Source organism: Somniosus microcephalus, chromosome 14 (assembly GCF_052327205.1).
Source record: "Somniosus microcephalus isolate GS21.2 chromosome 14, FLI_Smic_1.0, whole genome shotgun sequence".
NCBI classification, from domain to species: Eukaryota; Metazoa; Chordata; class Chondrichthyes; order Squaliformes; family Somniosidae; genus Somniosus; species Somniosus microcephalus.
Genome location: NC_141000.1, coordinates 73,934,895 through 73,947,145, shown reverse-complemented (window position 1 = coordinate 73,947,145; position 12,251 = coordinate 73,934,895). Strand labels below are relative to the sequence as shown.

General features: G+C 45.4%; 1 protein-coding gene across 2 annotated transcripts in view; it reads left to right on the top strand.

Moving 5' to 3' along the window:
* Positions 1-12,251, top strand: part of efhc2 (EF-hand domain (C-terminal) containing 2) — a 210,585-nt gene that overhangs the window by 69,649 nt on the left and 128,685 nt on the right. For both annotated transcript variants that reach the window (XM_086006688.1, XM_086006687.1), the window contains exon 5: positions 3,775-4,026. In XM_086006688.1, the coding sequence (XP_085862814.1) occupies positions 3,775-4,026 (252 nt within the window). The remainder of the gene's footprint in view (positions 1-3,774; positions 4,027-12,251) is intronic.

Below are 12,251 nucleotides of genomic sequence, written 5' to 3'. Positions count from 1 at the left end.
CTCACTGCACTTCATTTTACGAATGGTAATAACAGCATACCGTGCCTGAGATTTTAAATGAACTAACTAGGTGTAATTACAGAAATTAAACAAATAAGACATACAGAACAGCACAAGGGCCTAGAAATTGAGTGGGCTTAGCGGCCATTTTGCGGCGCTAGAGGGCATTGCGCTGGACTTACAGCCGGTTTTGAAATTGACTAGGGCCCAACATCGGCGTTACACCGGTAGCGCTGCGCCAGCACCGATGACGTCATCGGTGTGCGCAGCGTCCCGGTTGCTGTGGTGACGGGCCCCAGCGCCGAAATTCAGTTGCGGCCGCCTCGCCCATGGCAGCCGCAACTAAGACTCTGGCAACAGAGTCTTACACGACTTTGCGCCGGCGCATAAAGGTGGAGCGGCGGCCGGCCGCTTTCCCGCCGGCCGCCTGCCCGCACCTCCCTCCCCGGACTCCCCCACCCCTCCCCCGCGGAACAGATGCTTCTCGGCTGCGAGCCCGGCACTTCCCCGAGGTGCCGGGCTCATTTTTGTGGCGATTTAACCGGCCAGCGGGCGGGTGCAGGCAGCTCCTCCTTAACTGAAGGAGGAGGCCTGCACTTCCCGAGCCTGCCGCACCGGGCGCCGCAGCGCCGGAATAGCGCCGCAATGCGGCGCGTAGCGCCAGTTTTCAGGCGCAAACAGCCTTCAGTAGCGCCGGCAGCCGTTTGGGCGCGGCGCTACTGAATTTTTGGCGCGCACAGCGCGACTTAGCACCGGCGCTAAATTTCCGGCGTTAAGCCCCAGCGCAGCGCAAACTCAATTTCTAGGCGAAGCTTATGTACAATAACTAGTAAAAGACCTTCTACTTCTGATAGCAGTGAATGTAGTCAGAGAATCTCTTAACCAAACAATCCATACCACACCCCAGTACTTGCTTTTCATTCTATTTCACCCTGGTTCCCACACTTTTAAGATTCAGTCTTTCCCTTACTCACTCTTGCTCGCTGTCTCCTTAAACTCTGCTGCCTGTCCACCACCCTCTCCTCCTTTAAGATCCTCCTTAAAACCCCCTTCTTCAACCAAACTTTTGAGCACCCCTCCTAATATCTATTTCTTTGACATGGTGCCCATTTTTTTGATTATGCTTCTGTGAAGTGTCTTGGGACATTTTTCTACGTTAATGTAAATGCAAATTGTTGTTGTTATCATCGCTGTTGTAGTCCGTGGAGGTGTAATTCAACTTTGATGGGGGTGCAAAATGGGCCGTAGGGAATCGGCTGTCCTTATACACTCTAATGTAACACTAACCTGTTTTGCGCATCTACGAAAGTTGAATTTCAGCCCCTGTGTCTCAAGACAGAGGCTTAAAAGTCTAATTACCCTTTGAGCTGTCTTGAATGCCAAGTAGCTGCAAGAAAAATGCATATAATGATTTGATGCTTCATCTGACAGACCCATTTCCAGGGTAAATGGTCCACAGGTTGACATCATCCAAGCAGGTCTTCCTGGCTTGATAAACACATTAATGCTCTATGGAATTCGAAGACAAACTCTACCTTCTGGTGGGCAGACACATTTGGTGCTGGCCTTCTTAGACCTTCCCTGCCTTATACAGAACACAATGTATTAAATCATATTGATCTACAAAGCTTGTTTTTCCTGCATCTCTCTCTATACAGTGGCAATACCATGGAATTTGAGACACCAAATATCACTTACAAGTATATTACATACTTTTTCCATTCTTGATATAATGGCCTCACCCTTCAGTTCCCTATGACCACTGAAAGGTTACATTAGTAAAATAATAATGGAGAAAACTAATTATGCCAGAGTGCTATGAAATTTGATGATGCTAATGTAGACAAATTGGTGCTACTGTACTATGCATTGTTATAGTCTTTCTTGAATAGTTTGACACGTATGTTATTTAATTTTTCTAATTTCCTTCATATAGCATAAAAGAAAACATTTACTAAAAAGTATTTTTGTTTACATAAATCAAAAACAGATTAAATATATTTGTGTGCAATTTTAATACATTTATTTTTTAAAGTATGTGCAATAATTTCTAGAATATGAACACTTACAAGATGTCAGGGTAGTTCTCGTTAATGTATTAAAATTACTGTCCAAATATAATTTTAGAAACCAGTGAAATAACTAATACCAATCAGCAAGAGGTTTTTATTGTTAATGGTATTTTTTGAATAACCTAGTAAAAGATACTTTCCTTATTAAAACAGATTAAACTGTGTTTGTAAGGATGTTTGCAGATTATACTATTAAATGAATATTAAAATGTAGTCCAGTTGGCCATTTCCTAATTTGAAAAATTGAGCTTTTGCCTTTCAATGCTTTAATCTTTTATTCAGACAACTCTGATGATTTTGAATCAGTTCAATAGCTGAATTAGTGCTTCTGAATTTAAACTGAAGAAAAGGTACTGGATTAAAATCTCACATTGGCACACCTCCAATACTTACTTACCTTTGATGTCATTGCCAAGAACATAGAATAGTTTTTATTAATCCATTTTAATATTAATCCTTTTTGTAAACAAAAAAATTCAATTTCCCATACTTGACAGTTTAAGATACTCATTTACGCAGAATGCAAATAAGTATGACATAAAATCCGTAGGTTTGCTTTTAATGCAAAACTCTACCTTCCCACACTGGAGAACAGAGTCGGGCAAATTTTCCTGTTACTGTGCCTGGGCTTACTGGATCATCTCTGCACTTGCACATAAAGGAAAATTGGGTGAGGAGTATCGTACACCCATGAGGGAGCCCCCTCAAAATTCCATTCATTAATTTAAATAGTCAGAAAATTGGGTAGGCGCCACTACCAACATGCTATCTTCCCCAGCTGATTTTCCTCTGTGTGTTGTACCCAGATGATCCAATACATCCAAGCACAGTACAGGAAAATCTGTCCCTTTGTATATCCCAGTTTGGAATATATACAGCTGATACGTATGTGTTCTGTACAGTGATCTTAAACTGTTTATCCACACTGACTACATTAGCATGGTTATCAAATTATTGCTTAATAGGATTGAATTTGAGGCAAGTTTATGCTGTGATCTTGTTTAGCTGGATTGATACTGCCCAATATCTATTTTACTTAAAACCATCCCCATGGCTTCCCACATAGCTCAGAGACCTTATACAGTGAGAAACTGAGCCATACAGATTAGGAAGATCCAAAGTTTAATCTACATTCTGTTTTGAGGTAGATGAGCTCAGTTGGAATGCTGACACGGGTGCGACAGCTTGCCTCAGTGTCGGGGTTAAAAAGGGGAAAATTGGCCAAGGTACCTGTTCCTGTTCAGGTTCATGATTCCTATCCAGCAACTCCTGTGTGTGTAAGAAGTGGGCACAGCTATATCGTCCCCTGCCATTAAATAGCCTGCTGTCACTTACTGTCAAGGCTCATGCATGAATAATGCTATTATATCAAGATACCAGAGGACGTTCAACGCCTTACAACCATATCCCAGTAATAAGTCAGTGCTTTTAGGAGAGGAAAATACCTTTCCCAGCTAAAATAGAAGAGTTCAGTCAATGAACTGCAATGCAGGTTAATATTTGACTTACTGAACAACTTATACCACAACAGTGATGTATTTTATTTTATGCACTGTAAAAAAAAAAGCTATGTAATAATGGTGTGGATTGAACACATCTTGAACAGTGAAGGATGTTTATTTGGAAGAATCTTCAGTATTGTGCTCCATGTGGGTTTTTTTGGTGGCTATTATTCCTTGTGCACCTTCTGTGTTTCTTATAGATAGAAAAAAACATGCAGCCTCTCCGTCCGTATGAGAAGACTGACACACTTAAGCAGTTCCTGGACAATGACACGCATGTGCTGCGATTTTACTGTTACTGGGATGACTCAGACACTCAGTTTGGAGACTTCAGAGAGCTCATCCTGCACTATTACCTGGCAGATGACACTGTCGAGATCAGGGAGGCTCTACCCCCAAATTCAGGCAGAGATACTGTTGGTGTTTTTCTCCACCGCGGTAAACTACCAAAGGTATGAACACAAAAAATTGTTATTCAATTCTTTCTAAACTGCAAGTGATTCCTTTTCTTGTGCATTCTACTAGACTACATTAACATTAAATATATTTCCACAAGAAGTAAGCGGAACAGGAGAGTGATCTTGAGGTTTTAGTGGACAGGTCACTAAAACCATCAGCACAATGTTCCCAACCTGTTAAAAAAGCAAACAGAATATTGGGATGCATGACAAGGGATATAACATATAAATCCCATATACCCAGGAAGCAGAGAAGGTGATGTCTCTGACAGCTTTATGTGTAGTGATTCATCAGCAGGCCTGTCAACCCAACTGACTATTCCTCTACAGGCACCTCATGCCATACCCATGTGAATAGAATCGTCCTCATTATAATAGGAGTGAATATTTGCTTGACCATCTCAGACGAGATGATGAATTGCTTAATGTCCCTGGTCACCTTGTCTAATGGGCCTGGGATAAGACGGTAGATCCTTGTTGTATCAGTTTGAAATAGGCTTTTAGTTTACCATCCCCAAACGGGCATGCCCGGCTTTAATCCACATTCTTCGCCTGCAGCCTGTGGCCTATTTAAACTTATGTGAATTCACTTTACTTTAAAACAAAATCTTTAAACATAAAGTCAATTTCAAAATCCTTTCTGTGAAGGAAAAAATGATTAAAAATCCCAAAACGTGACAAGCAGGTTGACCGTGTCATCATGGATGGAGAGATAGAGGGCAGGGAGTTGGCAGATAGACAGTGTGTTGGTGAAGGAGCTGAGGGGACATATTTTTTTCAGGAGCAGAGTGTTATGGTAGTGGTGTTGCACGTGGGTAGGTAGGTGTGCATGGAGAGAGATGAAAAAGTGGTCAGAGATGGCCTCATCACTGATCAAGACCTAGGAGCTGGTAAGGCCTCATGATAAGGTCAAGAGGCTGGCCATGGATGTGGAAGGGAGAGTTTACAGCAGGATGAGGTTAAATAGGGAAGATAAGGGGAATTTAAATGAAGGTTGATGTTACAGAGAATGAGGTATCACTCACTGCAAAGGTAAAGGGAGATGTCACCAAAATAATCATCTAGGTGCCTGGGAGGGCAGCAAGTAACCCAGGGCTAGAAATTCATTATAGTCCAGGAATGGGTGGTATCTTTAGAAAAGTTTGAGAATTAGCAGTAGGCGCTAATGCTTTAGACTGCATGCAAAATTTATTCTCACTGCTCAAAGAAATGATTGGGGCGCTAAATCAAGTCTTAAAGGCCTTGCTCAGTGGCATTACACTCAAAGGGTGGACCAATATCGGGTGCAGTCTAATCTCAACTCATCATTGTCACAGGCTTTTCCCACTTAAAGGGGAGGTTCATTGATACTACAGCACCTCATTCTCAGCATTGCTGGCTGTGCAGCTGCCTCAGCAAGGAGAAGCACAACAAGGCGAAGGAACCGAAGGACTGAAGCAGGTGTGCTCATGGCAGATCCACCTCAGTCAGGTGGTCAGGGTGATTGAATGCTTCAACAAATGCTACATACCACCAACTGTATCACAAGCTTCACACACTGCCCAAAGCACCACACCCCCAGCGCTCACCCACCAACAATCTCTACCTACCAACACTCACAACCACATCTCACGCCTTGCACACAATGACAGCTATTCAACTATGGCAGGCACAAGCATCATAGAGAAAACAGGGAACAACAGACTAACATCAGTAGTAGGGAAAATGCTAGAGTCTATTATAAAAGATGTGATAACAGGACACTTAGAAAATATCAATGGGATTAGACAGAGTCAACGTGGATTTATGAAAGGGAAATCGTGTTTGACAAACCTACTAGAGTTTTTTGAGGATGTAACTGGTAGAATAGATAAGGGAGAATCAGTGGATGTGGTGTACAGTATTTGGATTTTCAGAAGGCCTTTGATAAAGTCCCACATAAGAGGTTAGTGTGCAAAATTAAAGCACATGGGATTGGGGGTAATATACTGGCATGGATTGAAAATTGGTTAACAGACAGGAAACAGAGTAGGAATAAATGGGTCTTTTTCGGGGTGGCAGGTGGTGACTAGTGTGGTACCGCAGGGATCAGTGCTTGGGCCCCAGCTATTCACAATATATATCAATGATTTGGATGAGGGAACCAAATGTAATATTTCCAAGTTTGCTGATGACACGAAATTAGGTGGGAGGAGGATGCAAAGAGGCTTCAAGGCAATTTAGACAAGTTGAGTGAGTGAGCAAATACATGGCAGATGCAGTATAACGTGGATAAATGTGAAGTTGTCCACTTCGGTAGAAAAAACAGAAAGGCAGAATATTATTTAAATGGTGATAGATTGGGAAATGTTGATGTACAAAGGGACCTGGGTGCCCTTGTACACCAGTCACTGAAAGCAAACATGCAGGTGCAGCAAGCAGTTAGGAAGGCAAATGGTATGTTGGCCTTCATTGCAAGAAGATTTGAGTGCAGGAGCAAGGATGTCTTACTGCAGTTATACAGGGCCTTGGTGAGATCACACCTGGAGTACTGTGTGCAGTTTTGGTCTCCTTACCTAAGAAAGGATATACTTGCCATAGAGGGAGTGCAGCGAAGGTTCACCAGACTGATTCCTGGGATGGCAGAAATGTCATATGAGGAAAGATCGACTAGGCCTGTATTCACTAGAGTTTAGAAGAATGAGAGGGGATCTCATTGAAACGTATAACATTCTGACAGGGTTAGACAGACTGGATGCAGAGAGGATGTTTCCCCTGGCTGGGGGTTCTAGAACGAGGGGGTCACAGTCTCAGGATACGGGGTAGGACATTTAAGACTGAGATGAGGAGAAATTTCTTCACTCAGAGGGTGGTGAACCTGTGGAATTCTGTACCACAGAAGGCTGTGGAGGCCAAGTCACTGAATATATTTAAGAAGGAGATAGATTTCTAGACACAAAAGGCATCAAGGGGTATGGGGAGAGAGCGGGAATATGGTATTGAGATAGAAGATCAGCCATGATCATATTGAATGGCAGAGCAGGCTCAAAGGGCCGAATGTCCTACTCCTGCTCCTATTTTTCTATGTTTCTATGTTTCTAGTTATTTGAATGAATGTGATATGTGTGATATGTTTATGCATAAATTTCTTAATGGAGTTTGCAATATTTTGTGGTCTCTCTCATTTCACCTTTGCGCCAAGGAGGATGCTGTGATATGGCATGACACAGGGATGGTATGATGGGCATCTGGTGAGCAAATGGGATCTGGGGTTTAAGTCATCCTGGTGCGAGGCTGGAGGTGTGTTTGGAGGAGGTGGCAGAGTTCTGTGACCACCACCTTGGTGATGCAGAGCAGTCTAATACACTGCTCCTCACTTAATTGAAGGTAGGAGAGGTGCTGTTGGAATACCCTCAGAGGGTAAGGCCTCCTGGTGAGAGCCCTGATGTCCCTCCTCATCCCTCTGTATGGTGGCGGCATAGCTCTTGCCAGGTCCCATCTCAATCTCTCTCTCTACTCCTGTTCCCGTACATGTTCCCATATTTCTGGCTGTCTACGCATTTCTGCTGTAGATCCTGGAGGGCAAGGTGGCCTGTCAGTACACCCCCATTAATGTTGCCAAGTGTAGCAGTTTGAATCTTTGAACAATAAATGTAGCCACTTTGCACTTGCCAGAAGACTGCTGATAAAAAAGAAGCTTGAAATTACTCATGCAAACTCATCCACTGGGTGAAACTGACAAGAAACCACTGAAACTAACCTGCCCTGACAGTTGCGAGTGATTAATGCTGATGCCTTTAAATAACGTCACTGGAGCCAGCTTCCTGCAGCTGTGCACCTGCTCTCCCTGTCACTGTCTGGTCAAGGCGCAAAGGTAAGTGGCGACAATGAATTTTCCAGATCGGGCGCCCAGTGATGTCACGATCTGCCTGGCATTGAACTCACCTGGGGGGGTGGCAGGATTTGGCGGTGCCGCTGGATTTGCCTCGCCCTGACGCTACTGCATCGCCGCCCCATTACCGCCCTCTACAGGCGCTAATGGAAGGTGCTAACCTACCGAATCCCCCCCCCTAGACTTTAAAGGAGAGGTGGGAGTGGTAGGAGAGGGTGAGGTACTTGATCATGGAAAAGATACCAAAGAAGTAGAGAGAGAGATTGAGATGGGACCTGGCAAGAGCTATGCCGGCACAATGCAGTTTGGGCAGAGCAGGTAGTGTAATCTGTAGCTGGGCGGAGAGGCTTTGGTGAGGTAGGTTCCAGTCAAGCACAAGATATTGATAGTTTCATTTGAGATAGAGGAGAAGGGCCTTATTTGCGAGGCTATGAATGTTGTCGAGGATGACGTAGAGTGGGCCAATGGTTGAAGTCCTGCTGGAGGAGTTGGAGAGGCGGTGAAATAGAACATAAGAACAGAAGTAGGCCATTCAGCTCCTTGTGCCTGTTCCACCATTCAATTAGATCATGGTTGATCTGTACCTCAACCTGATCACAGCCTTGAAAGTTTAATTTGACCCAGCATCTACAGCCTTTTGTGGGAGAGTTCCAGATTTCTACTACTCTTTGCATGAAGATGTGTTTTATGATTTCACTCCTGAATGGCTTGACACTAATTTTAAGATTATGCCCTCTTGTTCTGGATTCCCCTACCAGAGGAAGTAATTTGACATGGAATTTGCAATTTAACTTTGGGTCCATAGTTTCCCGGGCTTTCTGGAACCCGCCAGTGAAAGCAAGGCAAGAACATAGTGGCAATTGAAGGGGATGAAGACATGACGAGAATATGCCAATAAGTACTCAGTACTCACAAGTGCTTTCCTACCTGCTTGTGTGAAAGTGTTTATTCACAGTACTTGTGCTGAGCAGTTACTTTACACAGTTTGGAGGTGTCATCTACGCTTTGGAGGTTTAGACATCTCATCTGTACTTTGGAGCTCTGATCTATCAGATCAGCATGGGTGCCACTTACACTGTGTTACTTTGGACCTCAGCTGAGAACCAAGATGACCACCAGTAGCAGCAGGACCTGCACCAGCAACAGCCTGCTGCTCACAGACCTGCAACTCCACAGGAGAGAGGGGATCAGCAGAGAGGTGCAGCTCGCAGGAGGCCATACCAGGCTTCTCTGGGAAGGCGCCGAACACCTCAAGTCTCTTCGCCGAGAGCAAGCGCAAACAGCGGAAGGAGCGCACGTCAACCCAAGCACCCCACCTGTGACAGAGACTGTAGGTCCCGCATTGGACTCAGTCATCTGAGAACTCATTTTTAATGTGGAAGCAAGTCATCCTCGGTTCCAAGGGACTGCCTAAGAAGATACCAGGCATACAGGGTTTGCAGGCATAGGATAAGCTTCCTTGACATGTCGGAACACCAGTGTCTGAGGAGGCTCAGGCTGTCGCGTCAGGTGGCGGCAGACATTTGTAGCCTGCTGGAACAAGACCTGCTGCCAACTGGACCTGGTGACCATGCTTCACCAGTGGCTGTCAAAGTTACCACTGCCCTCAACTTTTTTGCCTCTGGATCCTTCCAAGGCTCTGCCGGAGATATTTGCAGGATTTCAGTCGGCGGCACACAAATGCGTAAAACAGGTGACTGATGGCTTCTTTGCCAGGGCTGGCAATTATGTGAACTTCGCCTGCGATGACACTAGTCAGAATGGCCGGGTGCTGTGGTTTGCAGCTCTGGCTAGCTTCCCACAGGTACAGGGCGTCATTGACTGCGCACATCTGGCAATTAAGGCACCCATAGATCACCCAGGAGTGGTCGTCAACTGCAAGGGTTTCCACTCCATCAATGTGCAGCTGCTGTGCAACCACAAAAAGATCTTTATGCAGGTGAGCGCAAGATTCCCGCGCAGCTGCCATGCTTTCATCCTACGGCAGTCCATCCTCCCTGATCTCTTCGCACCTCGAAGCAGAGTTACAGGCTGGCTGCTTGGAGACAAGAGACATCTACTTAAAACGTGGCTGATGACACCTCTCAGAAATCAGAGGATTAAGGCCCAGGAGCGATACAATGAATACTAGATGTGTCATTGAACAAGCCATCGGCATGCTGAAAATGCGCTTCAGCTGCCTTGACAGATCTGGAGGTGCCCTTGAGTACGACCCAGCCAGGGTCTCCAGAATGGTCGTGGTGTGCTGCGCTCTGCACAACATTGCGCAGCAAGGTTTGGACCTGCAGGAGGAACAAGGCGCAGAGCACAGAGCCTCTTCGAACGATTCCGAGGAGGAGGCGGCGGAGGAGGAGGCGGTGGGAGATGATGCAGGCAATGCACCGCCAGCAGCGCACATTGCTGCCCAGGATGCCGTCATTATTGCGAGGTTCACTTAGGTTGCACCAGTGCACCCATCTAACAACCACATGCAAAAGCCACTTCCCCACCCGCAATGCCACCAACGCAAAGCAATCCTGCAACCAATCAAGCCTCCATTTCACCAACCACCATTGCTTGGTGTCAAATCGTGTCTTCCCATTCATCATGACATAACTGGAAAGGTCACTTGCATGCCAACAACCAAGAATGGGCAAGATGGGAAAGTGGTGCAAAAGAATAATATTTATGTGGCTCACATATAAAACAGAAACTTAACAATCTAACATTGTGTAACACACCCATGTGTATACCCTTGTACAACTACAAATCTTTACTCTTTCTTTTCCTCGCTCTTCTACATGGTGCAGCCCCTGTAGCTTCAGCAGAGGGAGAGGCAGGATGCTCAGATCCCTGCTCTGACTGCTGAGATGCTCTTGGCCGATGTCCTCTAGGTTTTAGAGCCCGTGAAGGTCCCGCCAAAGACTGCTCCACCTGCACCTGTGCAGGGGTAGATTCAGCCATCAGGACACGAGGCAGCATGTGGGGTACTGACTGGTGGGGGGGGTGGTGGTGGTGGCAATAGGTGAGAAGTGGAAGCGCTTTGAGCCGAATCCCCACTTCCATGTCCCCTTTCACCATCATCCCTCTCATGGACCAGCTGCACTTCCCTGCTAGCAATGTGCTAGAGAACACTTTACTGCAGATCAGTGGGGCACTGAATGACCAAGGTTAGGGTATCAGTCATCCTATTTATGGTGGCATTCATAGTGTGCAAGCCATTGATGAAGGTTTGCACGCACTCGTGTGATTGCCGGGTTTGATGCTCCATGCAGGTGGCCACTCTTTCCATGGACGAAGACATCATCGCAACGGCCTGCGACATCATACCGCTCATGTATGAGATGGACTCCTGCAATCTCGCTGCCTGTGTGCACAGTGTGACTGGAACACCTGCCAGTACATCACTGTGATAAATCCATGTAGTGAGACAAGGAACTCAAAGAGGCGAGGTATTAGAATTAATACGAGTACTTTATTAAACAACTGCGAAACAACCAGGCAGGCCTGCATCCAGGCATTCCACACTCAAAAGATCTTCCCTCCTAAAACTAGTGGCAGCACTGGCTACAGCATCACCTGGTGGATAACCTTAATCATAACATCCCAGATTACTATATTCCTCCTCCCTTAAGATTTCAGTATGAATTTCTTAACAAACAACCATTCCTAAGGGTCACATAAGAAGGCTCCATTCACTATGTTCCATACTTGATGAATCTAACAGGTCAGTATCAATCTCTCTGGTGGCTTGCGAGTCCTTTGTGAACGTCTAACAGTAAAGTCCCTGCTTGTTTGTGGTGAAGCCACCAGCTGCTCCTGAGCAGTGCTCAGAGTATCTGACTCTGCAACGATGGTTTCCTCTTGACGAATAGGTTCCTGTGGAATTGTCTCTGTCCATGGTGGTGGCACCACAGATGCCCTTGGATAACTGGGGGCAAACCTGTCCTCAGCCATTGCATCTGGAACCTTCATTTCAATTTCCCCTTGTCTGGTAAGTATCTGATCTACGTGTCTGCATACTACCCTACCATCTCCCAACATGACCTTGTATGATACTGGACCTGTCATTGAGTCTATGAAGCCAGAATCCACTTTGGTCCATAACTGAAATTCCTGGTAAGGACCGCATCTCCTTCTCCAAAACTTCGGCTCTTTGTTCTTTTGTCATGGTTCTCTTTTTGTTTGTTTTGTCTGTTTTCCATTTTCCTCTTTAGGTCTGGGTGGACAAGGTCAAGAGTGGAGCGTAGTCTACGACCTAATAACATCTCAGCAGGAGAGAGTCCTATGGTGGATTGAGGTGTTATTCTGTAGCTGAACAGAACCCGTGACACTTTGTCTGCTAAACTCCCTTCTGCACTTTTTTTCATCATCTCTTTAAATGTTTGTA